Genomic DNA, 27,345 nt, shown 5'->3' on the forward strand with positions numbered 1-27,345 from the left:
TCGAAAAAAACAGTAAACTCGTCTGGGATATTTGAGTGTGCAACTTTTTTCGTCTTCTGGGCAAAGAGGTGGGGAGCAGTGTGCAATTGCACAGTAAAACACCTTAGAGGGAACAGTGGTTATAATGTTTATTTTTGAGAATCATTCATAATTCCAACACGTCCACCAGCACCTGAAGGCACCACGGCTCCATTCCGTCTGGCCAATCAAAACGCTCCGTGGCGGTCACGTGATAAACCAACTAGTAAAATTACAATTGACTTGAGAGTTTTGCCGATAGTCGGCCACTTCTCGATGTACAGTGACTCACAGCGGACAACTTTTTCTTTTCTCTTCGCCTTTGTTGGAGTTTGTTTTTTCTTAACGGAAATGCAGTCGGGTTTTCACCGGCACTTTTGAAAGCAAAGTGTTGTTTGGATATCGTGGCCATTATGTCAGTAAACTGCCGAGCAGGTGAGTTTAAATACCGTTTTTTTTTTTTTGGCTGTGCCAGCAAAGCAGTTTATGACCCGAGTCGACTGTTTTCACCGGGACAGCAGCAGCAGCAGCATCACTTTTCACTGTGAACTGTCCGGAAAAAGAAACGTGTTTTTGTTGAAAAACCATACGTGATTTTACTGTGTCTAACGTGTTTGTTTTCATTTGTATTTTGCCTTTTTTCTTATGAAGATAGTGGTTCGATGTAATGAGAGTTATAACTGCTATAATCTCACAAACATTGCGCTATTAAGTCGTTTAATGTAACAGTCACAACAGTTTTTTCTTAAAGTTTAAGTGAAAGTAAAATCAAGAAAAGTCCTTAACTTTTTTAGATTTCATTGAGATGTGAGACATTAAATAACCTCTATGGGAGTTGACAGTGAGTCCTGCTGCTTACTGTAAACTCAGAGCTAAATGTTAAACGTTATTTCTGTAAAAACAATGACATCATCCTGGGGTTTAACTTACTACAGTTACAGTACAGATTGGTGGGTTTTAAGGAGGGGACCCCCCCCACCCACACACACACACACACACACACACATACTTGCAGACAGACTCACAATCAATCGCACACATCGCTCATTAATGTGTCACTGTGTACTGTCTCTCCCTCGTCTCCCCCTGTATGTCTCTACCCTGTTTATTTTGGGTTATTGAAAAGCGCTATATAAATTAAATGAATTATTATTATTATTATCCTCCTCACCCATCCTCCTCTGTGTGTCCCTCTCCACTCAGCCGTCCAGGGACCAGGGCTGCTCCCCCTGTAAAGGGTGGCAGCAGCTGCACCGGTTGCTGCTGGGATGCTTCGGAAGAGCAGCAGCAGCGGTGGTGTCAGCAGCAGCAGCAGCAGCAGCAACGGCGGCGGTGGGACGACGACGAAGCAGCAGCACGCCCAGGGGGGTCTGCCACGACCGCGACACCTCTCCAAACCCCTCACAGGGTCTCTGTCGGCCGGGTCGGCCAGGACCTTGGACATGGGCCGCAGCTCGAGGAACGCCAACCCCCTGAGCAGCATGGGGCTGTCCCCCCGGCCCGTGGGGGCGCCGGGAGTGGACCCGGAGTATGTGATGAAGCTGGTGAACGACGTGCGGTGGTTCGCCGATGTGCTGCTCAACCTCAAGGATGCTTTCCAATGTAAAGGTGAGTTCAGGGGGGGGAGCAGGGCTGGGAAGTGGGAACATGCCGGTGCATATTCTCATTTTTCCAGGTCATAGTATTTCAAAGGAGGTTAAATCGAAAGCAACTGGACTTAGTTATTTGTCTAGGAAGACGTTTCACCTCTCATCCAAGAGGCTTGAACATGATAAAATGACATAACAGAAGTAAGAAAACCCATCTTTGGATCATTGTTACTCACTCAGTGTACATATGGAGTTTAGTGTGTGTCCTACTTTAGTTTTTCCTTTGGTTATCCCAGAAAGAGAGGAATGTGTTGCATTCAGGTGATTGCTGAGAGAGCAACATCCAAGCCTGATAAGAGCATGAAAGTTGGACTTTTTTTTTTCTTAAAGTTGTGTAAGTTGTTGAAATAACATCAGACACGTCTGTTCCCTTCTGGTCCAAAGAGGCTACTGTGTTACTTATCTTTATCTCTTCTATTACACATTTCTCCTATTTGCTGAAAGAAGCCCTTGCTCTTTGTGCTGAGGCGTTTTTTACATTCTTACATTAAAACCTGATGTTTACCAATGATGGCTTATGTAGATAGTTGAAATTCCTATCCAGCAAAATTCCTATCCTTAGATATACTGGGAATGTATTGACAGAGAGTCGTGTTGTGTTTGTTTGACCAGTGGCCCACAGGAATAATGAATACTAATGTGTAAACACACCTTAAGCTTTTTCAAACAGTGTCACATGAAGGGTACAAACAGTGTGTACATTTTCCCCTGACTCATAGGTAGGTAGGCTATATATCACACATACATACCAGACCTGTAATTACTCTGTTGTTGCCGATACGTTTGCCATTGTGACACACGGCGAGAACCACCCGTGAAGTGTTTAGTGCATGGTGTGATAACAGCTTTGCTGCTCGCACTCACACACCAGAGCGCCTGCTGCACTGTTGTTTGGCGTCTTAACAGCCGCACTTAACCACAACACCTGAGTGCACGCGTATACGTAGAGCAGACAGAGGCTGCTGACTTTTTAAGCTGTTTTTCTCACTTGGTTTTGATGGCTTTGCACTCGTTTGTAGTCACGTACAGTCTGCCCACACAGGGTTAAACACTTGGCAACTTACTTTTAGTATGTGATTGTGTCATTTGATTTATCATAAAAAATGGTGGAATTGAAATCATGAAACTGCTTTTTTTGATTTTTAAACAGTTTAAAGCAGAAGTAAGTGATATATTTGTGTTAATATAAGTCTTAAATAGTTATATCTTCCGACAGCAATCACTTACATAGAGTGTTTGGACCGAAACACGGGTCTGTCAGTCTCTCTGCTCTGCTCTGAGCCGAAGAGAAAACATTTATCGTATCCTACAGTTTTTATCCAATGAGGAGAGAGAACGGCATGCAGGGCTGTGTGTGCAGCCAAGGAACGCCGTGAATGTGGCGACGTAGGGACGAGGACTGTTATGGTGCGTTCAAGGAAACTCGTATTTTTCCGACCGTGAAGTCGTACCAGTTCGATCTGGTACGAGTTCACGGGTCAGAAGTTACGAGTGGCCGTTATAGTGACTTTCACAGGTAAAACAGGTCGGAAAAACACAAGTGGGTTGTCTGGAACGCTATAAAGTCGTAAGTTGTGACTTGAAGCTGTAATTTACGATTTCAAAAGCCTGCCTGGAACGCAGCATTAGCGAAAACGACCGGACCACTTACTTCTGCTTTAAGCACTAATATTATATCTTTATGAAATGTTATATCAGTACATTTTATATCAACACATCAATGAATTTGCATTTTAGTGCCTGTTAATTATTAATTGACTTAAGTTATTTACTCAACAATTCACACAGCACGGTTGCCACGGGTGCAGCTACTATTATTGCTCCTACTGTCCTGCTAAAAGACACATACCTTCACACACACAAACACGCTGCTGCACACACTGGGGTCCAACTGAAGCTCTGGCAGTGGGAGTGAGTTGTTTAGCAATTCCTCTGGCTGGAGGAGTGAGGCCTCTGTGAGTGAGTGAGCTTTGGCTTGCGTCACGCTGAGTGTTGTTCTGAGCCATCACAAAAACATTTGGGGATATCTGCCTCCCCGTTTTACAGCGGCTCTTATTCAGCAGGTGGGGGGGGGGGATCATGAAATCATACCATATGACCCTATAATGTCATTCAGCTATTTGTCAGCTAGATTAGCGGTTTTATTTTTGTTTTGTTTTTCTTTTCTCGGAGATGTCCACACAAATGACACGGTGGAGTAACTGCTACTATAATGTGGTTTTGCAGGGCCAATCAAAAGCAAACACTGAGTCATTTTCATTACTAATGGGTAACAAAGAGTGGTGGGAGATGGCTCATAGTTTAAGAAAATGTGTTTTGTCAACAGTTCTCCCAGTTTTAAATACACACTGTGATCCCAGCCTGCCAATAACACTGAATAAGCAGGAAAAACATCTCTGAACTGAGCTTTTTTACCACTTTTTTGTTTTTGTTTTTGGAGACTCCAATTCTACATACACTTATTATCACATATCCTGTTAGTGTTCAATGTGGCGCAGCTGGGTCCCTACCATTCCTGAAGACCCTAACCCTATTGATGACTGACTGGTTTTCACCTTAAAATGTTTTTATGTAAAACCAGGCTCATGTAATCTTAATGTCTGAATACTGTTCATAGTCTTATAGAAGAGATTCACATGAACTAAATGTATTTTGTCATTAAGTGTTTTATTTAAAGAAGCAACAACATAAACTTAACTACATTCAGCATAATTGTGATTTGATTATCTATATCAGTATGGCTACATCTTGTCCTGTGTGTGCGTGTGTGTGTGTGTGTGCATCCATAATTAGATTGGATTGATGACTTGTCTGTTTTTGTCTTGAGGAGTTGAGAGGTTACACAGTCTGGAATAGCAACAGTCGATGCCTGTTTTCTTCTTTCTCATAGAATAAGGCTCCATATTCATTTTATTTGTAGTATCGGGAGTCGGGACATTAGATGCACAACACAACAGTAAACAATCTATTACCGTTTACTGTAATTTACTACTTCAGAATAATTCAATTTGACAGACGTTTGTTGTCGTCTCACAAATAGATGACAATCGCAGTGACCCACAAGACGCATACCCGCACAGACTCCAGTTAACCTACCTGTTTCATACAAGAAATACAAGAAATCATAACATAATCATATCCGTAAAATAGCATGTGACCGCTTTTTGTTTGAAAAAACCAAGTGCAGGTCTATGTAGCTGAGGAAAGCTGCAGAAACGAGGCGAGCGAGCGAAGTGAGGAGGAGGTTAGCGAGGCACATGCCAGCTCCCGTGTTGTTCTTTTCATACTTTGGAAGCGCTGTCACTGGAGCACTGTGAGAAACCGACATAATGCTTTTTTTTTTTTCCTTTTTTTCGCTGATAGGCGTGCTCCCTGTTGAGATCTGGCAGGCTCGCACAGAGGCAGGTTTGACTCGGTGTGTGTCACATAGCTCCTCATACAGAGAGGACTTTGTGGAGGCTTTAGCTCTGGAAGATGCTCATTGTTCCTCTCAAGGGCACCTGCCAGGTTTTAGCTGGAGGCAGAGCCTGCGCGCAGCACGTCCGTCTGTCCGTCTGTCTGGCCGATGGAAACTCACAGGGGAACTCGACGAGTGACCGTGAAGCTTTTTAGTCGAGCAGACCCACCGCGTTCACACCCACAGCCTCACACCTTGTAGGTTCCCCCTGGGGTCAGATTGCGGTGTAGATTTACACTTTCTCCCATAGGGAGTCACAGGAATTGTTGCCCAACAATAGCCGAGCTGTCAAAGAATGTAACCCGGGAGAAGAATGCGAGGCCGCCCGAGTTTTGACTGAGCAGGTGACCCCTGTCCCCGCCTCGCTGTTGTCCCGAGACGATCTCTGTCCACTTGCACGTGGCGGCATCATCATCATCATCATCATCATCACACATCAGTGAACCTCACGCCGTCACCTCGCCGAGCATGATACCGAAATGAGGACAAGAAAGGCATCGTGCTGCATAGTTGTATAGGAAGCCACTTAGCACATTCCTATGGGATCAGTATGTAATTGCTGTTAACAATTACATAAAACATATTCTGTAGTTGGACCATCTCCAGCTGAAGCACACTCACATCCCCCGGCATTACAAGCATTTTATAGCTGTAATTTGCGCAGCACTCCAGGCTCTGTGTAGTAAAATAAAATAAAAAAAGGAAGAGAAAAGAAATCTAATAAAAATGTCAGTGTGTTTTCCTCACCCTGAAGTTTTTATTTGAGTCTGTAGCAAGACGACAAGTTGGTTTAATGGTTTTAATCAGTATGAAAAAGGAGTCCTCCACACACACAGAGCCGAGCTGCTGTCCCCCTCCCATCCCCCCACTCTCCTGCATACTCGGCATTCCTTTAGAACAAATGTTCACTTGTAGCTATAGTGCCTTCAATAGACTAATGGTAGGTGTGAAGCCGATTGACTATGAAAACTCTCCTAAAATAAATTCACTTCAGATTTGTGGACATATTTGGGGGGAAAAAAACAACCAAAAAAACCCAAAACAAAACAGAAAACGTCTTTCATTTTAGAAACGTCAGGGAAGGAAAGTGGAGAAATCGTTCCCGTTTCTATGGAATTCAAGGAAATATCTCGGGGGAACAGCTGCAGTTCTTGAAACGGATTCAACATGCAAAGTATATTTTTTTGAGTAAACACACCAGCAGTCACGTAATGCATACAGGAGAAAGACTCTACAGGAGAAATAAGACTAATTTGTTCTCTTTTTTAAATTTTTTTTTTTTTAACAAAATGCCACAGTTGCACAAGCTGATATAGAAAGTCTTAAGTCCTGTTGCTTCACTATTTCACATCTTTGTTTTGCTTTTATTTTTAGTGACAACACGGGAATGGAGCAACTACTAATCCATCCCCTCAAAAAAAAGAAGAAAAAAAGGCATTTTCTTTTTACAAAATGTCTTGACATTTCCCACATAGTTGCAAGCAGCTCAGTACAAAGACAGCAGGGCTGAACAGGGTGAGGCTTTTTAAACTTTAAATGGAGATAGCCATCAGGACACCGAGGACTGACTTTCTATTTCCTTGAACGTTTTGTTTCTTTGCTCACTAAAGTCGGGGTCACTGCGCTCCGTCATTTCAGCCACAGGTTTCACACCGACACTTCTACAGTTCCACTACAGGGTAGAACAAACATCTCACAGCACGAAACCAAAAGCTTATTTACTCAACGTATGGTGTGCATTGTATAGTTTGTTTTACCGCAGATAAAACTCGGGAACATGTTGCCTCCCATTAATGCAACAGAGAACTTTCTTCAAACAGCGCAGTGTTGAGAGAGGAGGCATCAAATGTCTGTGGATGAGGAGGAACGCGTCGATCTGACTCACTCAGTCTTGTTTCACTTGTGGTTGTGGCTTCCTTCAACTGTTGGTGTCATCGTGACACCCTGATAAGATCTGGCTGTACTCCAGGTAAAATGCATTGTTCAGTGTTTCTCGTGTGTTGGCTGCCAGGAGGGCCGACTCCTCTTTTCGAGCAAGGTAAAAATGTTCAGAAACTATCTGGTTGGAGTTTAACACAGAGACTCATTTAGCTCTTTATTCATGGACGTGTTTTCCTCTCCGCTTAAGAGACTTTGAATTGCAGTTGTATGGTAATTGGGCTTGTTAGTTGTGCCAATAATTGAGCCAAAGAGTCTGAAGTTATGTCCTTTAATTGGGCTTATTAGCGTTAATGTCAAAATTGACTTGCTTATAACCTCATTTTATCAAATGAGGCCAATTTTCAGGTTTGAGCCTCAGTTTAGCGGCCATAAAAAACCACCATTAACCTATTCAGAATATACCCAGCAATGGCCACCACAAATATCTCCCCTTTCTCACACAAGTGCCCCTGTGCCAGCTGAAGTGGCCACTCGCGGGTGGTGCCTTCAATCAGGAGAAAAGCCGAATTCTAGCACATAATAGTTTAATGGCCTGCCGCTCTTAGGGAGAAAGAAAGGAGAGATTTGTTGGGCAGTAACTTTCCCCTGTGATGCTGAAGGATGTTTTTGTGCAAGCTTGTGGTCGGGGTGTGTTTCCTGGGGTGGGATTTATGGTTATGGGCCCTAGATGTTTGTGTAGGAGATTGGTCATGGCGAGCGGCGGATTGGCCAGTGGAGCTCCCGCTAGTAGGTGCGCGGGGGGCGGTGGGGGTGAGACGTCACTCGCTGGCGACCCGGCAAGACGTGTTGAAATTTACAACTGTGCATCATGAGGCCTGTGATGCTGCTTTATTGTGAGTCAGGACGTTGTTTTTCTTTGTAGAAAACCAAAAAAATGGGGTTGACAGCGTTGTGTCTACCCGGCTGTGAATGAAGAGACGCAACAAAAACAACAATTATGCCTGTCCTGACAAATCCTCATTTCGGAAAGATTCATCTCCCTCTCGCCTCGTACAGACGTCTCTAACTCACTCCTAAACTGTATTCAGGGTCATAATTAATTCAGATAGGTGGGGGATTTATTTGCAAAACCTTGTTCTGCCAACTCTGAGGTGAAGTCATCCTCTGTGCACTGGTGGAAAAAGACAAACAACACTTTTCCTTGTTCCTGGTAGCAGTTCGAGTTAATTTTGTGTTTTTTTGTGTGTGTCATTTTTCAAACAAGACTGTGACTTTGTCTGTTTCCATCTTGTCAGATGTGAAGATTTGCTGTTTTTACATTCACTCGTTTGGCAGACGCTTTTATCCAAAGCAACTTAACAGGGAGTTTTTCTTTTTATGTGCTCGTCAATTCAATACAGTAAAGTCTGACTCCCCCCCCCCCTTGATATTTCTTTATCTGGATTTGTCAAAAAGGAGAAAAGGTGTTTGCGCTCTTGCTCACTGTCCAAAAAACTCTCTATCCAGGTGCGTAGGCCAACAAACATTTAAGATAACAGGAGGAAAAAGCTCGCACTCTGATCAAAAATGGGAATGTCCACCAGAGAGATTGACGGATGCAGAAAACATTTAATGGTCCATCAAAAACAACAAAAAAGTGCAACCATGGTGATAAAATAAAAATGAAGAAACAAAAACAACTAAGACAAAAACATTTTGGCCTACACAGCCATCTTCAGTCTGTCTGTTATCTGGTTTTATAAAATAAAAAAAAGGAGCAGGGGTTAATGTGTAGCAGCCTCTATTTCCTGTTTTCCTTTCCTGGTCTTCTAGTAGTGTATCAAATAGACGGTGTTGATTTGAGAACACCGTCTTGTTTCGCACCTGCTCCACAGTCCCCCAAACATGTAATGAAGCGTTTAAAGAATTAGCCTGACCGGTGAGGCCCCCCCCCCCCCCGGACCCCACAGACAGAGTGTTAGTTCACTAATAGGCCGAGAGCAGGTAGCTGTTTATGGAGTGCCTGCTGTTTACTGTCTGTGTGATGTCTGGGGCCTGCTCTGTCTCCAAACAAGGCCTGGGAAAAAGACAAGAGAGGCACCCAGCAATGCGGCGCTTGTTTGGACAGAGGGGGAAATTAGTGTTTGGAGACGGAGTCCTGACCAAACAGTTCCACCTGTCGCAGATCAGGTTGCAGCAGTCGGTCAGCGCTGCAATGCAAGCAAGAGTCCGTTACAGTGAGTGTTTAATGTTTTCTAGCCTCGCCGTTTGTGATTTGAAGAGGCTCGTGGTGGATAATCCGAGCTCGGTTTATTTAGTCTCCGCCTTCTCTGACTGGAAAAAAAAAGAAAAAAAGAAGAAGCATTGGTTCGGTTTTCTATTCGGTGCATTCGGGGTCACGGTTGAGAGTTCGTACAGAGAGCATGCAGCACGTCACCATCCTGGAATGAGGTGGACCGATCTAAAAGAAAATCTGAAAATCATCTGCTGCCTCCGTGGGTGTATAAATCTGTCGCCCTCCCTCGTACTTGCAAGAAGAGGCGCAGAGGAGAAGGGAGGAGGGAGGAGGGATGCTGCTGCTGCCTCCCTGGCCTCCCAGTAAAAAAAAAAAAGAAGCCCTGTGGCTGTTTCCCAAGCAGCACTGTGTCACCAGAGCTGCCGAGGCTTGTTTCATGTCGGGCCGATCGCGTGTCCAGACAGGCCAGTTGATTGCCTGTTGTTATCAGTGGGGGGAGCGGAGGCTGTAACCTCTGTCAGGCCACCTGAAGATCTGGATTAGATTGGTCCCTCTCTGCACCAGACACACAATGAGCTTTGTTAGACACAATGGCAGACATCACCCCCCCACCCCCCCCACCCCAACCCACACACACAGTCACACACTTAATTTAAGGGGTGACATTAATTTAAAAGGCAAACGTTTGAATTACTGTATTGGGCTGAGGTTGAGTCACCACTTGAGTCACCTGCAAGGATTTGGCGGGGGCGTCGGTATTTGTAACGCACTCGCCTCTCAGATTGAGAGCAGACAAGTGGTTATTTTTTTTGGAAAAATTTGGATGAGGATGGTTCCCATGAATTTCCTTGGGGGAAAAAAGGCCACTAGTGGAATTCATTAGGACTGGCAAGACTTCACTTTAACAACCTTTTGTGGTTACGGGCTGAAGAATGATATATTTCAAGTGATGTTTGGCTTGAACAACCTTATTCATAAACTTCTGAATTATTTAAAAATCATAGTTTTATTGTGGAGCGCAAAGAGGCTCATCTGTATGCAGTTAAGAGACGGCCTTACTTGCTTCGTGCTTCTTTTTAATGTGTCGACTACATAAGGAGCAGCACATACTGTAGATAAAAAGTTCAAATGGTAATTGAATGGAGATGACACAGGCCCAGCAGGACAGTAAACTTGGGGGGGACCTCTAGCCTGGTGACTTTTTAATTCTAAAGTAAATTAACAAAGTTATCTGTACAGTTAGAGCTTAATCCACTTACCGTAATTGTATTTTTAACACACGGCTGTCTGCAGTTGTGTGTGAGAAACAACAACAACAAAGAAAAGGAGGAGGACATGAGGCAGACACGTGGCTCTGCTGCAGCATCACAGGTGAAACCTTCAATAGTCGATTAGAAATGATCTTTTCCTTGTTTTATAGCTTAGTTATAGAAAAATGCCATTAAATCCATCGATCTTTATCTATTTACATTTATTTATAATTCTGTGTATTGTCAGGTGGAACTCATCTGCTTGAACTTTTTGTTATAGTAATTGTTATTTTCCTAAAAGTGGGGGGAGGTCTTGATCGTGTCAGAGCTAAACGAAGCAGACCGAGCGTGAAGCGTGGCTGGGACGCCGGCTCATCCCACCACTGTAAAAGAAAAGACGCGGCGGCCTTGAGCTGCGTCGGCGTCGGCGGGGGGTCTTCCTTCAAACAATATGGCCCAGCTCCATGCTTCAGTGCTGTTATCTCTACCAAAACAATGGCATGGTCCCCACAATCAGCCACACATTTCCAGTGCGCTGTTTTGATGCCATTGTTGTGACAAAACCACTCAGCGCTGATTCTTTTGAACCGGCTTTCTTTCTCTCGGACGTCTCACGCCGCACCGAGCACAGATCCCCTCGCGTATGTCGCTGTTTGTGATCAGTATGAGCTGTCACACCAAATCTGACCTTGTTTTGATAACTTTATTCCCATTACTGATGGATAAATTGATTTCTTTTGTTAGAATTTTTTAATCCGGGGGGTTTCAGGGTGAAGAATTAACGATGATCTGAGTAGCCTAATCTGGAAGGTCAAGTCTTGTTCACACTTGCAGATAAAAAAAAAAAAAAGAATTCAGATTTTTAATATCTTTGAATTAAAAAACTTAATTATTAGGCAGCTGTAACAATATAGTCTCAACTTTTTGGCTTTTTTGGTCCATAAGAATTCAGTATCTGCTTATTTATGTCCTGATTCATTTTTATTTTCTGTCACATTACAGCAGCAAAACACACATTACATTGCATTAGAGTGAGAAAAAAGCCTTTGGAATAGGTTTGACAGTTCTGCAGTAAAGAAAGACAGCCTCTAATGAAGTGTCGCAGGAAATTAGCACTGTTTTTTTTAGACAGCTCTCTGTTCCCGGGCCCATTTTGAGGTGTGGTGTAAAATGTTTTGGTGGAGTAGAGATGTAAGAAGAAGCTGTGCTGCTGTCATTACTGTGTGGACATGGTCTTTGTTCGCTCTGTCACTGTGTGTGGATCCTTAATTAAAATTGCTGGCTGCTCTTTTTTTTAGTTGTTTGTGTGAGTTTGTGTGAGTGTGTGTGTATGTAAAACCTGCACATTTGTGTGACAGCTGGCAGCGTGTGGCAGTCAACAGAGGAAACATCCACTACTACCCCCACGAATCCATGGAAAAAAAAAGATTGGTAGTGGTCCAGCAGCAGATCAGCTCAGGACATCCCTCTGTCTTTGTTGCCACAACATCACAGCCATTGTCATTTCCTCGCAATCTGTATCCCATTCGCCTCTCTGCAGAACAGATTAGTCTAATTAAATTCTTTCCTTTTCAAAGGAAAGGGAAATGAATGAGTGATCTGACTTAACCTGCACACCGCTGCTGCACTTTCTGTCATGCAAAGGGGAAAATCCTCAGGTGTGCAGCTCATGCTAATAGACGAACCACTACACTCGTCTTTGATAAGAAAATCTTCAAACGCCGCAGTGGGCTAACGAGGGATAGATACCCCCGGTGCAGTGACCACAACTGAGACGGAGGTTAAAAGTAAAGGGGGGAACGGAGCTTAATGAAGGCCCATTGTCGGTGTCGGAGGGTGGGGGGACTTCAAAGTGTGTGCTGTGGGGGTCAGGGACCTCTCGCCCCCCGGGGCAGGGGAGCAGGTGAGCCCTCTGCTCTTCAGGATGCTTCGTTGCTTCGTCTCTAATCCTAAAGGGGAGGAAGGTGAAGAAGAGGATCAGAGGTTGGTTAGATTCTTCCCATAGGAAGATGGATGCTGTTATATACGTGTTATTTAAGTTTTATAAACTTTTATCTTCCTAGACTGTCCTCAAAAAAACACCCCAAGCCTGTGAAATAGTGTCACATATGGCCTCGGTTTATGTGTCAATTGTGGATTATAAGTCTCATCTGTTTTACACCAGCCAATATGAATAAGAGAGGAACACACACACACACAAACACACACTCTTAGGCGCTCATTTTCATTCCCTCTGTAATTCCTTTTAACGTTCCAATAAATCCAGTCTCTCATCTCACCCTGCTGCTGCTGCTGCTGCTGCTGCCTGGTGGAACGGCCTTGATGAAAAACAGATGGCTTCTCTGTTTCCAGCCGGTGCCCTCGCTTCTTCCAAAAACAGCGAGTTAGACATGAACTCACCTATTGTCTGCTGCCAACTCGCAGTGGCTCTGCTGATTAACCTGCATCAGACCCTGACACAGGCCGTCTTCCTGTTGACTGGAGAAAATCCATCATGTCTCTATTTGTATTTTCCTTTCCCGTCAGCTTTTTTTTTTTTTTTATTCTTCCCCCAAACCCCAGGAGCTTAATTTTCTGTAAAACACACAACCAACACTGTTTCAGGAAGAGCTGCAGGGATTCTCCTGGAAAAAAAAATCCATATAGTATAAGAGCTTTGAAGTCTGGAAAACCTTTTCGTTATATAAAAAAGTTCACGTGGTAATGTTCTTCTTCACTCCTTTTCCTGGTTATACAGGAACTACATGCCTTTCATAGCAGAATCACTGATGAATCTGATACGGTCAAAAAAAAAAAAACTAAAGGAAGAGGAGTGATCCGAATGCATTTTGTACATTCCTTTCCTCTTCAAGTGTCATCCTCCGAAACCTCAGTTATAACAGAAACGTCCAAGATCTCCCTCAACTTCTTCACCTCGCCCCTCACACTGTTTGCCTCTGATCGCTGCAGGAGAAATTACGCTTGCATAATAGTTACCATGTGTGCCATGTTAGTCGCCTCTAAAATCTAATTTCTCCGTCTTAAGCTCGGCTGCCTCTTCTGCCGCAGTTTACAAACCGTATACATGCACACGCACACAGACTTTGTGTCGCACTTGTATTTACTCGGCGCTTAAAGCAGTCAGTAGGCAAATAAATATGACATTTAAATCTGTATGAACGTCGGCCAGCGACAGGCATAATGTCAAGCCTCTCCTGTGACCGCAAAAGCAACAGCGCGTCATCATTTCTATAATCATAATCATCCTCTACTATGTAGGAATGCAATAATGTGACTGAGACATAGTAACTTGTTTGTAATTATTAAAAGGCCGCCTTATTAAGTGTGCAAGGTGTCACGCTCTGCCCAGAGGAAGCAAAAAAAAAAAAAGAAGAAAAAGTTGCTCCACAGTTGTTTTCATGCAACTATCTCTCACCCACAACTCTCTCCGTCTTCAACCGCACACACACTTAGAAAACACAACAGAGCGTGTGCTGTCTTTTATTTGCCCTGCAGGAAATCATGGAGATTAGACAAAAGGTGACAACATAGCTTCATAGTTTCAAAATGACTCTTCTTTGCCAGCTAATGAGTACGTGTGTGTGTGTGTGTGGCAGCGGCGGCGGCAGAAAGAATGCCAAGAATTAATTTGACACTGGATAACCTGTGACTCAAAAGCGCAGCGTGACGGTGTCGACTTTGACTAATAGATGAAACTGATGATAGTTTGGGTTTCTGACGACTGAGGCTTTTGTTATGTCGTCATCCTCATAAGACTTTAACTCAAATGACACTTGTTTTCTTTTTTTGTTTTTTTTCCTTTCCTGGTCAGAAAACCTGGACGGTCTTCAGCAGGTGGTGCAGGAACGTCTGGCCGAGCTGCTCCGCGTCCTTAAGGCCGTCATCGGCAAACACCAGACCCTGAACTCCGTGGACATCCTGGGAGCAGCCGGCACGGTCATTGCCAAGGTCAAAGGTCAGTACTTAACTTCGCCGGCATGCATGGGCGCACACAGACATGCAGGTAAACACGGGCGCCCAGATGATGCTCAAATGTCTTGGCATGAAATCTGGCGCTACCGGTTCAGGCTGAGGGGTCTACTACGTCAGTCTGTCGATCCAGAGTTTGTTGATGATTTCTGCTCAGCTAGAGGTGTGTTTGTGAAGAAATTCGCCGTGTGAGAGGTTATTATTCCTTCAACAGCAGATCCCCCTCCCGTCCCCTGAATGAATACAAACAAAAGGAATCTCAACCCGCGAGTAGATCTGCTAGAAATGCGATCCACCGCAAGGGTAATTCTTCACTTGACTTGCACACAAGAATCTCTACACGGCTGTAATTTGCATTCCATATTTCAGCGGGAGCGGAGGCCCCTCGGCAGGCGGCTCGTCAGCCGACCACATCCACGTCTGTTCATTCTTCTCCTCCCGCGACTCGTGAGGTGAAGGTCGTCCCACAGCTCACCTGCCCCCACCCCGTCGTCTCGGTGTATCTCTTAAAGTTTGTGACCTACTCCTCAGGAATGCCCCCAGAATGCACGTTGGCGATCTGCAGCACGCTGAGTGGTGCTGTGAATATGTCTAGAATGCAAAAGGGAAACAAACGGAGATCCAGCTTTAGATGTGACAAAGGAATGACACCGAGTCGACACTGTGACAAACTGAAATAGCACAGACTGTAATGTCAGTGACAGGGTGGAAAACATTAACCCGTAGGTGTCTATTATACGACATGATGAGTGCTGCAGTTCCTAATACGGGTCCTATAAACACAGGGCTCCAGACAGTAAATTTTTCATCTACTTGTACATGTGCAGCTAGTAAATTTGCTGGTTTTTATTTGTTTTTTTGTTTTTTTTTAACACTGGTGAAACATGGGAGGAGCAACTCAAAGTATCTGGTATCTGTCATTACAGGTCGCAGGCCAATGTTTGAGGATCATAAATGAAAAGGAATTGCGAATATTTGCCTTGCAAGTCAATTTACGGTTTGTGAGCTCCTAAATTTTCTGCTTGAGCTCCTAAAATTTTAAGTTAGGGGCCTCCCTCTGTGCTCCTTGTAAATATTGTTAGTCTGGAGCCTTCAAATAGGTCTCAAAAGTACTCAGCAAATTGTTATACTACAAATAGCGATACACATTAAACACCTTCATTTTTTCTGCTGTCAGTCACACTCATGCAGTTGTGGCCAGCTGTCGTTTCATTTGGAAGTGTGACAGTGACCCAGACGTCATGTGTTAACTCATGACTCTACCTCTAATGAGGTTTTAAATTCGGGGAAAAGGAGAACATCCTTATCCCGTCAGTGCTCGATATCAGCTGAAGTGGAACTGTGATAGAAAATATTGAATGAATACTTCCCTACATTTGAAAAAAAAAAGCTTTTTGACAATTTTGAGGATATGACAACATTATTACTTCCATATTCAATCTAACTGGAATATACTGTATATACAATATTGCACATAGATGAAATGATGGTGCTACTGTGCATTACAGCAGAGCAGTGGACCGTTGTTCCTGCGCTAAGAAGAGAAAGAGCTCGGTCTTTTTAGTCCTGCTGCACATACATGGTTGTCCAGTTGACAAGTAGGGACTTGGGAATGTGCCTGACCACAAGGGGGTGCTTCACCTCGCCTCAGTCCGTGGCTGGACTTGTCCCTAATGGCCAGTAGGTAACATAACACTGGGGGGCGGCGGAGGAAGCCAGGGGACGACTGAAAAGCCGACTGATAGTGGAGTGAATCAGTGAGACGTCAGAGATGGAGACTCAAAGGTTTGGATGATAACAGGTCTTGTGCGTCTCTCTGTCTTCAGAGCGTGTTGTCTTTTCATTCATGTTGCTCTTTGATGCCTGGTCATGACACTCAAAGCATTTGGACAGCTGCCAGACCATACTGGAAAGGAAAAAAAAAAAAAAAAAAATCTCACCCCCACACCCCTCCCTCTTCAAACACATGGTTGCCTAACCAGTTTCAAATACCATTCACTGTACGTGTGTCGGTGTCATACAGTCAGGCCGTTTCCCTTCCATTGTTTTTTGTTAATTTGACACAGTTGACACATTTTAATAAACCTTGAAACACGCCGAAGAAGACACACTGAGGTCCACTCAGACAGAAACAGCTATTGTTGTGTCGCCCCACCTCCTCCTCAGTTTGTGTGTCATCAAAGATATGATCTGTGGTATGGCCCAAACCAGACCCAGACACGGTTATCACGTCACACTTTTAGCAAACGCTCATTCTCCTGTCTTCTGACTGAAAAGCTGCACAGCACTCTGCAATAAAAGTGTCAACATGCTCAACTTATTTCTGTCCCTCCTTGTCTGGAGAAGATACTAGTAGACAGAGGGAGCATATTTGTTTACAGTCGTCTGTGTGCATGCAAATTAACTTTTACATCTCTATGTAGATAAACCTGTTTGTGTAATTGATCTTTGAAAAGGCACGCTCCTCTGCGATAATGGGTTTTCAGGCATTTGAAATATATGTTTCAGTTTCTTTTGCTAAAAAAAAACCCATACGACAGTAAGTAAATGGGGCGTCCTGTAGAAATCTGACATTTTTTAACTCACTCGAGGTATTTTTCAAGGGTTAATTGTCCCAGTTTCGGCTCAAGCGTGAGAAAACAATGGCCCCCTGTGCTTGAATGATGCAGTTTCCATATTTCAATTGTGACAAGGGGGGCAGAGCTCGGGAATCATTGTTATGGGACCTACAGGATGTCCTGAGGAAGAAGTCAGCGCAGAGTTGTACGCGAGCACTCGGGGCCAGGGAGGCTCGCACCACTGCATCTCCTCTCTGTCTCGGTGTCTCCCTGGAACGCGGGGGTCGCCTCCCCAACCCCAGGATGCCATGACCTTTCTGCACTTCTTCATAGGTTGGGAGTTTACCGTCAGCCAGCCGCCATTGATACGGATCGACTTTGTCCTCATGAAGAGAAAATGGAAGCACAAAAACTAGAAAGCAGTCTTGAAACTGGGACGGGCTAGAGTTGTTGGGGTTTTTTGTTTTTTTTCCCACGTTGTTGAGGTTTTCTCTTGTCGGTTACTAGACGACGTTGATGCCAGGTGACACAGAGAGAAAAGGTAAGGCTCGTAACAACTCCCTGTAACGTTACGTGTCACAGAGCTCAAGCTGTGTGAGTGTTTCCTGTGGCAGGGCAGACAGGAAGTAGTCGGATTTCACTGCCTGTGTCTTTGGTTCCTCTGACTACTTTCTGCAAATGTCCTCTTGCTGAGTAAACTGTTTTTAGAGGAGGAAAGCGTCTTGTGTGTGTGTACGCATTTACGGAAATTTGTCAAACATCGATGGCCTCACGGCTCTAACGGCTCGAGGAAATCGCTGGACGTCTGCACCATCAACATGAAAGATGATCAGTGGAGCTGTATCATATTGGAACGAAGGAGGGAAAATTTGGGATTGTTTCTGAGTTTGTCCATCCTCGAAGATCCTTGAAGCTGCTCCAGAAGACCGTTTTTGTTTTGGTAGGAAGGAAGACAGGAAGAAGTTGGTACAAGTCACGGATGTGGGCTTTTTTTAAGCGGTTTTCATCGCATTTTCTTTAAAACCCTTGACCCTGCGTCACTGCCTTAGGGGGATTGACTTTTGCTCTGTCATTGAGGAGCATGTTAACACTTGCTTGAAACAATAGTAGCCCCTGTAGAGGCGATAAACCACTAACCGCAGAGTGTAAATGGTTAAAAATGATCTCAATGATTGTGATAGCAGCAAGAGCTGATTAAGACAACACTATGGGGCAAATAACATGCATCCAGTTTGCATTGTTTGAGGTTTGGAAATGAAATTAAGCTATTTTTTTCCCACTTGCATGACATTTATTTGCTCCATTGACCGTGTGTTTATGACATCCGTGGTTAAAACATCATCGCCCACCAACATAAAGGCCGAGTTGTGTAAATACCTTTGTTGAAAGATTGAGCATGCATAAACTGGTTCGTAACACTGTTTTATTCTGGCTGACGCTCTTGTGTACTTTATCACTCTCTGCAGGCGTTAACTTCAAGGAAGTGAACCCAGAAAACAAAACAGCTATATTTGGCGAGATACACGCATCCATTGACACTTTGGCTTTCACGTTCGGCAATGTGTAAGTACATGGGTTTGTTTGCCTTTTCAACACTGCTGGGTTTTTTTTAATTTAGTGGGCAAGAGAAGTGTTTTTGAGATCTCAGCAAACAGATTTAAGCCCTCTACTTTTGTCAGACTTAATCTTTTTGGGTCTATATCTAAGGATTGAGTCATTTCCTTTGCCTGAATCATCAGTTGGACTAACATAATACTTAAGTGTTGCATATCCACAGGCCCCTCTTGACTGAATAGGCTGCAGTTTTTTTCATATATCTGCTTCTACACTTTTGCCCCTCAGAGTTTCTGACTTCCTTATGGGAGATGTGGACAACGGCTCAGGGTTGGGGATCCCCCAGACCAGGAGAAGCAGGGTGAGACACTATCTTTCATTTTCCCTAGCTTCCAAACCCAGCCCTTTTTTCTTTTCTTTTTTTTAAAGCTTTGTTTTGAAACATGACAGTTTTTCAAAAGGGTGCACTTAAAGAGGCAATTTTACCATGTCTCCATTTAAAAAAAGCCTCAAAGACTTTGCTTTCTGCACTTAATTGGGGGTGCTGAGAGCCCAGCTGCTTGTGAAGTCTGTGACTTTGATTGTACGTCTCTTATCCCCCTCCTTTTAATCTGAAATGTCTTTTTCACAGTCCTACGACAACCTCTCTGTGGATCCTGAGGGATATGTTTCAGAGAAAAGTGACCTTGTGGGTAAGTGTTACTCGCAATTTTTCAATTACCTCTGAGCAAAGTGGCTGTAAAATGAATTTGTTCTCAAATGTAATAGCCATTAAGGGCTCTCTCACACAAAACATTTTTCACGGTTGCTTCGTAGGCCAGGGCAGCCCCGAGAGTGTCAGTTTGTGAGTTAGCTCAGTGATTTAGGCTCTGGACCCTTGAATGCCTGAGGTAGACCCGCCCTAAACCTCTGCTTCCACCCCTGTTATTTCTGCAGCTTTTTTCATACTAGCTGCTCGTTTTCTCCCTCTCCGTCCACATATCTGACATTCCTCGCCTGTTAAGCTGTAGTTCCATGTGGGATGGGAAACACATGGGGCTCCTGTTGAATCAGATGGCGGGCTGCTGCGAGAGGTGTATCATGGTCGAACCAATAAAAACAAAATAATGCTGTCGGACTATTTCTGAGGATACCCAGCACTTTTACATCCTCCTACACTGTCAACTTCAATTACCTTCATGTTTTTTTTTTCCTTCTCTCTTTTACCGCCCACACAGAATCTGTAGGGATATAGTCGAAACCGAGGCGCATCGGTCCAGCACTTTGCAATTCATGTGTTTCGATTCATCTTGTTTTGATATGAGCGTCTCCTCTGCTGCCTCCACAGGCCCAGAGGTGCCGCTGTCACGGGAGGAAGAGGTTGACCTGACCCTGCTGAAGAATGACAGCGGGGTGGAGTCTGCTCTTCTCTACGCCAAGGCCTGGTCCAAGTATATCAAAGACCTTTTGGCCTGGATGGAGAAAAGGATGGCCATGGGTGAGACTCTCAGACTTCTGGCAGGGCCCTCGTTTGCAAACAGAGGGTTGCTAAATTTAGACGTCACACTAGATGTAATGAGATAGGACAGGATTATTGGTAACTACAATTTTGTGGTTTAAAACTTCACCTAATTTCCTGTTGTATGCAGTTAAGATACGACAGAGTTGTCTCTACTTGGCTCGAGGCTGAGGCAACACTAGAGAGAAAAAGACCCCTCAGTAATTATAAGCCTCGGCTTTATCTGATTATATTAATAAGCAGACTGTGTAGCTTAACATGCCTTCAGAGGGCTGCAACTTCTCTGGGATCTCAGACGTCCCACTCACATGCATTTAATGAGAACCTGTAGCTAGTTTTTCAGTCTGTGCTGAAACTATTTACCACTTTGCATCGCTGTTTCATTTTGTCCTGTCTATTGTGATACATCATCTGTAACGTCATGAGAGTAATGTAACAACTCTTATCAGTTCCTGCATCACTTAGATGTGAAATTTCTGCTTGCTTGGGGCGATCATTGTGCAGTTAGATGAAATACACTGTATGTTTGTGTCTGTAAATGATTTCTCACCCTCTTGTGCAATGTGCTTCTCTTTCAGATATTGAGTATGCTAAAAATTATGCCAAAATGGCCGAGTCTGCGAAGACACTGGCCAGTCTACAGGTAACCAAAGAGCTATTCCTTAAAGAAACATTAACTTCATTGGTGATATGTATTTCTTCAATGATAGAGAAAATGACAACATACACATTGTTGATATTTATTTATTTCATTCGTCCAAGGACTACATGCCATTCAGTGATATCTACGTTTCCACATTCAAGAAGGACGTTGAATACAACCAGCTGCTCATGCAAACTGCAATGGCTCTTCAAACCAATAAATTCATACAGGTGAGAGTGATAAAAAGAAGTAGACTATCAGTCACAGTGGCTGCTGGAGTCTATTAACTTGCCCTGCTCCTAAATATCTATATTTTGTTGGGGAAAAACTGTAGGCAGCTATTTTAATTTATTACATACAGTATACTAGATGTACATGTATCTTAGTTAGTACATTTGTTGACCTTCTTGAGTCTCCTTGTTTCCCTGAAAGCACCTAATCAACAGAATAATAATCATCATCCCTTAGATTTTGAGAACAAAACCTGATCAGAAACAAATTCTCACTTTAATTGTCGTCCTTTCCGTCTGTCCGCAGCCTCTTCTGGCTCGTAAGAATGACCTGGACAAGCTGAGGAAAGACCTCAAGGAGCAGTGGCAGAGGGAACAAAAGAAAATGGTACGTAAAGATTCCCTGAGGAGTCGCATACTGTTAGAAACTACAATCACCTCAACCTCTCAGCTCAAACAGCTCTCTGTGTTTTGGAATAATCTGACTAATCAGAATTCCACATTACATGCTGTAATGTTGTCAGCCAGCCAGGGGATTATCAGATACGTTAATGTCAACATGGTTAAAGTCATGCCAATTTGGCAAAAGAAAAAGAAATGAGAGGGGTTTTTCTGCTTAACTCTTTTCCTTTAGCTGTATTTATGTATTTAATGGATTAATGATTTGTAATGTTAGTTTCTCAGTGCTCTGGTTGTTTACAGATTTTACTCTATAATTTCTCATGCATTTTCATATGCATTGTTGATCAGCCAAGTAGGTGTGTCTGATTTAATCGTAGATAACGGTTTCACACCCGTGTCGCAGTGAACACATGGGCTTATGTGGCTGATCTTTGTGGTTTTGGCAGCAAGAGGCAGAGGCAGTCTTGCGTAAGGCACGAGCACTGAAGGCCCAGAGGAGAGAGGAGTACCAGAAAGCCCACTCATCTGCCAACCGCTCCCAGGAGGAGCAGTCTAATAATACTGGTAACAAACAGCTGGAGAAGAAGAGGAGGCTGGAGGAGGAGGCTCTGCAGAAGGTGAGATAACAGACGGGAAAAAGTCTCAGTACCGCTGTCCGTCTTTACACAGGGTATCCGCGGGGTCTTGAAAAGTATTAAAAGGCGATAAATCTATTTTGGGAAAATTAAGACCCTTAAAAAGTATTAAAAAGTCTTTTCACAACTTTATAAAGTCTTAAATTTTGAGGGTATTTTTTCTGAATTTGCTGTCCAAGAGTTTGAGTCCTAAAAAACATTGTAAAAGTGTGTGAATTTATTCATTTTATGAAAAACCAAAGATGAACCGGTACATAAAAAAGAAAAGAAGATTGTTATTTTTGTTTTTTGAGCGGAGCAATGTTTTTTTGTTTTGTTTTTTGATAAAATTTGCCTTTGATTTATTATCCCAGCCTATTTTGAATTCTGTTGTATCATAGTGGTCTATAGTCTTTATCACAAACTAAAACTTTTAAGTTAAAAGTGTCACTGATGTAAATGGTTACAGCTTGAAGTGGCGGTGAGGTGTTAAAAAATATTGAGAAGGTCTTGAAAAAGTCTTAAAAAGGTATTAAAATTAACTTCAAGATTCCTGTATATACCCTGTTACAGCAGAGCATTGCAGCTGGATTCTTGCACATATATTCTCCTGGCAGTTTAGTGCTTCTTCCTCATCCTCACACCGTTTTCTGTCTGCATCATTTGTTTCGGTCAGGCGGAGGAGGCCCAGGACCAGTACCAGAGCTGTATGGCTGACGCAGGCGTCAGGAAGATGGATCTGGCCAACGCCAAGAGCACCATCCTCACACAGATCAGAGAGATGGTCTTTCAGTGCGACCTCACACTCAAAGCTGTGAGTAGCCAGTGAATGATCTTAACTAGACTGTGAACAACTCATTGAACCTAGAAAGTAAACTTACAGTTCCTAATATTGTCTAGCTTTGTATGCAAATATCGTAAAGTGGATGCAGTTGTATGCAAATTAGTCGTCCCACAACCTGAGGTAAAAACGCAAGGAGACTAATATTTGCGGTAACACTTTATAATAAGTACACACTATAAAGCATTCGTTAAGTATGAATGAATACTGAATTCTTCATTTATAACGCATGAATACTCATTAGTATGTAGTTTATAAATACAGTTAGTGCTTATCAATGAGTAATGAGTAAAACATTTTTAATTGTGTTTATAAACTACATACTATTATATTCATTTGTTATAAATGATTAATTCAGTATACAATGCTTAATAGTGTGTACTTATTATAAAGTGTTACCATATTTGCTTTTGCTACACAGGCTAACACTCAATCTCCTGTCTTCTGTGTGTTTTTAGTATTTTAATATGATTTAATGATTTATAAACGTCATGTAAGGAAGCCCTGTGATGACAATTTAAGAAAGGCAACGTGTTTTTTTTTATATAACTCAAACTTCCTGAGTGCAGAATGTGTACTTCTGCTTTTCCTAGAAGGTCAAATTAAAAATAATAGTCAAAATTGAAGGCATTTATAGCCATTACTAATGGCAGAGGAAGCCATTCAAAAGGACAAGTAATTACATCATATGTTGTTCTGTTTATAAACTGAACGGGGAGAATGTAACGTATATTACATGCAAGAGTGTTATCTGCCTGTAGTTTTTATTCTTATATGTATATACAGTATAAATATTTTTTTAATTTTAAAATCTACATCATAAAATCATACATCATTCAGTCACTCTTCGTCTCAACCTTCAGTGTTAACCCTCTCCTAACCCTATAGGTGACAGTGAACTGGTTTCAGATGCAGCAGACGCAGACCGTCTCGCTCCCTGCCCACTACCAGGCCCAGAGCGACACCGCCAAGTTGTACGAACCGGGCGAATGCTACGCCGAGTTTGTCCGTAATCTGCCCAAGAATCTGCCAAAGGAGCGTCTGCACTCTGACTCCATCTCCTCCGACAACACCAGGTACCGAAGACTGTGGCTTTGAAGCTGCTATGCAAAGCATGAAATTATTATATTCCAAAGTTAGGCTTAAGCTTCTCAGCTTTGTGCAAGTGTTATGCAACCTGCTTGCTACACCCTGGTGTGACTGTTTACAGCAGTTTAAACACTTTAGTCACAGGGAAGATCGTTACAGACGCAGCCATGATACACAACATGAGACAGTGTGTATTGTTTGAAGTCATCTGTTTGTATTTGTTCAGCTTTTGTGTGAAGTTTCAGGTCAATTGGGGGTTAAAATTGAGCTTTTAGAGAACAGTTGTTACTAAATATCTTGAAGTCGCTCCCGCCCATTTACAAGTTCCTTCAGTTCCTTTAGTTCTCCTTTCAGCAAAGGTAACAGTGAGTCAGAGTGGGAGGAAGCGAGTGAGAGAGGGAACCAAGGAGAGACATAGTGCGTGTTGAATTTGTTGCCCTTCCTCAGGAAATATCTGTGGCGCAGGCTGAATGCAGCAGGGGAGATTGTGAGCGTGAGAGTTTGGCTCTGGTTTAGAGTTGTCCCTAAGACTCAGATTGTCAAAGCACTATCAGATTCAGCTTCTACACACACAGAGACACACAGACACACACAGAAAATAAACAGTGCTCTATAACCTCAGTTTCTTTTTATGCTAAGATGAATGATATATGTAGCTCTGCTAGCACTTCAACACTTTAGTAGTAGTAGTTGTTGTTGTTGTTGTTTAATCGTAGTAATAATTACAATAATAAACTTTATTTATTTATCACTTTTCAAGACTTCATTTAAAAAGTGCTTTGCTGCCAAGTGGACAGAAACAGAGAGAGGTCACATTTTGCCATTTCAACAGTAGACTGATTAGTGAGTTTATTATAGCGTGGACCTTTAGACTCTCCATAAACCTGATGGCACGGTGCAACTACAGTAAGATTATTGGGGTGTCGGATGTAAATCTGGTTCTTAAGACTTAATAACACTGAGCTCCCTCTGTAAGCATGAAAATTGCTCATGCTATATGCTAGAAAAATAAAAGCCCAAAGTCTCCGTTGCTTAGTGAAGTGAAGTGAAGGCTGAGCCACTGGAGTCAATCAACCCACTGCAGACACTGTACGCTGTAATGTAATAAAACCTCCGGGTTTTGGGACGGTTGAGACAGTTGAAATCTGGCGAAATTCATCACACGGTAACCTCAACTTTATTTCCCCCAGGTTCGTGTTCAAAAGGTCGGTCGGCAGCACTCACTCGTCCCACGGCAACCTGTCGCAGGCATCCATCACCTCCTGCGACGTGCTGAGCGGGGACGAAGTGGACAATCCTTTACACCGGCCGGCCAGGATCAGCGAGCGGAGGTCCAATAGCAGCACGGACATACAAGGTGCACTCTCTCAGTCATATACATGAGTTTCAGCGAAGGTGGTCATGTGGTGTTGATCACAAGCCAAACAAGGAGAGCCTTTGTGTTTGCAACTGCTCTGGATATCAGCAGACGTCAGAGAAGCTGCCTCTTTTATAATGCGAGTAAAAACACAAACTCTTAAGCGTTTAAGCAAAGGAAGTTCTTCTTTCTCCGACATGGACGTGTACTATTCAGGTGTCTCTTCGTATGAGTCTCTGGGGGACTTCACCTTTAAATCTGAGTCATGGAAATGATCTCAGTCCGTACTGAAGTCAAAACAGTTCCAGTTGTGTGTTGATTACTCATGATAAGTCTGGAGTGTCTGAGTGTCCTCTCAGCCCCTGAAAATAACCAAAACAGTTGCTAAGAATATCTCTAAGCTGGTAGCTGTCATGTAGCTACACTCCTCTCGTTGTTCTTGTTCCTCTGCTCGAATGTGACCGGCGTTTGGGATGTTTTTGTTCTTGCAGCGCTGAGAAGCCAGGCGCCGCTGAGAGCCTGGGCCTCCAGCAGTCAGGGAAGCCAGGGCGGGATGTGCAGCGACTCGGAGAGCGCAGGAGGCAGCAGCGAGTCCAGGTCCATGGACTCCCCCACCGCCAGTCCAGGTAGCAGGATTTAACAACAACCTTCTCTTAGAATTGGTTTTTAATTGGAAAATATACTGAAACTGCAAAAAGACTCCAGACTTGCAGATGAGAGCAAGAAATTCCACTGGAAAGCACCCGAATCGTATGACTTTTGGTTTTGATATCCAAATCACAACAAAGCTAGGAGGAGGATCAAGTCACTCAGGATGCTGTGTTTTTTTTGTAACTTCCTCATTTCTACATGAGACCCACAAACTACTCATCTCGCACTGCTCTTCCCTCTGTGACCGAAACTGCCTCGCCGCCGCCACACGAAATATAATGTGCACACATGTAGAGCATCATCACAGCTGCTGCGCTCTTGTTCAAGCACTGTGATGTCGTCTCTGCTGAAACTGGACATGAGTGCTCTGTGCAGTCATGTTGGTGTTTATGTGAAAATGTCTTTGCTTTTGTTTGTGAAGGCGACTTCAAGAGACGTCTGCCCAGGACTCCCTCTACTGGAACAATGTCCTCTGCTGATGACTTGGACGAGCGGGAGCCACCATCACCCTCAGACAATGGTTAGTGTGTGTGTGTGTGTGTGTGTCTGCCTGCACAGGAAGATGCATGATATTGTGTATCATGATTCTGCGGCTGCTGCCTGCAGCAACACAACTACACAGCACTAACTTACCTGCTCGAGGCTGTGGTGAATTTCACTTGCGTCAAATGTTTTCTTTTCTTTTTTCTTTTTCACTCGACAGAGCTCTGCAGAAAGAGGTCGAGTTAGTTTTTGACATGTAGCCTCTACTTACACTTCCTGTATCGATGGTTAAGACTTCCAGTCAGTGCATGTGGTTATGGTCTCATCGTGAATCGAAGCAGCTGACTATGTTTGATCTATTTTATTTCAAATTTGTTTGAGAAATAATTATGTAATTGTGTGTGTTACATATAAAAATAACATCTATTGTTCATTTTTAGAAGAGAATATGGTCATTTAGCTAATTATAATCGAGATAATCAAGGGGTTTTAACAGGCTGCAATTGGCTACAGCCGCACCCCTTTGAAGGAAGTGCTGAATGCTGCACACTGTCCTCCCAAAAAAAAAAAATTGAAATGTAATGTTAATTATCACATCTTAATTTCATTAATTTCTTATCTGATCAACGTGTGAACAATTTGAAGCTGGAGAAGCAAATCTGCTCCACGCTTCTTTGTGTCATAATTAATGAAACCTCGTCACTTCTCTAATTTCCAGAGTTGAGGTTCAGGCTTTGTTTCTGTGAACTAGTTAGTTCCCTCGTCAGCTGATGTGATTTTCATTTTTTCAGGTCTGGCCGAGATGGTGACGGAGACGGCCAGTTCTCCGGGTCCTTTCCGAAACGCTCAGATGTCTAAAGCTGCTCAAACACACAAGCTGAGGAAACTGCGAGCGCCTTCAAAGTGCAGGGAGTGTGACAGTCTGGTGGTTTTCCATGGAGCTGAGTGTGAGGAGGTAGAGTACACAAACTTTATGTGACGCGTGT

The 27,345-nt window shown here is 43.4% G+C and overlaps 1 protein-coding gene across 1 annotated transcript in view; it reads left to right on the plus strand.

The window, feature by feature from the left end:
- Nucleotides 1-231: 231 nt before the first annotated feature.
- LOC146970315 (rho GTPase-activating protein 29-like) overlaps nucleotides 232-27,345 on the plus strand; it is a 33,995-nt gene continuing 6,881 nt past the window's right edge. The window contains exons 1-17 of the mRNA XM_085804535.1: nucleotides 232-453; nucleotides 1,222-1,626; nucleotides 14,282-14,425; nucleotides 18,464-18,560; nucleotides 18,840-18,912; nucleotides 19,183-19,243; nucleotides 19,879-20,028; nucleotides 20,628-20,692; nucleotides 20,812-20,922; nucleotides 21,230-21,310; nucleotides 21,771-21,941; nucleotides 22,615-22,752; nucleotides 23,668-23,855; nucleotides 25,059-25,225; nucleotides 25,717-25,851; nucleotides 26,298-26,396; nucleotides 27,151-27,314. Of these exons, the coding sequence (XP_085660661.1) occupies nucleotides 1,287-1,626; nucleotides 14,282-14,425; nucleotides 18,464-18,560; nucleotides 18,840-18,912; nucleotides 19,183-19,243; nucleotides 19,879-20,028; nucleotides 20,628-20,692; nucleotides 20,812-20,922; nucleotides 21,230-21,310; nucleotides 21,771-21,941; nucleotides 22,615-22,752; nucleotides 23,668-23,855; nucleotides 25,059-25,225; nucleotides 25,717-25,851; nucleotides 26,298-26,396; nucleotides 27,151-27,314 (2,184 nt within the window). The 5' untranslated portion in view covers nucleotides 232-453; nucleotides 1,222-1,286. The remainder of the gene's footprint in view (nucleotides 454-1,221; nucleotides 1,627-14,281; nucleotides 14,426-18,463; nucleotides 18,561-18,839; nucleotides 18,913-19,182; nucleotides 19,244-19,878; nucleotides 20,029-20,627; nucleotides 20,693-20,811; nucleotides 20,923-21,229; nucleotides 21,311-21,770; nucleotides 21,942-22,614; nucleotides 22,753-23,667; nucleotides 23,856-25,058; nucleotides 25,226-25,716; nucleotides 25,852-26,297; nucleotides 26,397-27,150; nucleotides 27,315-27,345) is intronic.

The sequence above is a fragment of the Trachurus japonicus genome, chromosome 17 (assembly GCF_045865225.1).
Source record: "Trachurus japonicus isolate A0001 chromosome 17, Traja_1.0".
In the NCBI taxonomy this organism is placed as follows: Eukaryota; Metazoa; Chordata; class Actinopteri; order Carangiformes; family Carangidae; genus Trachurus; species Trachurus japonicus.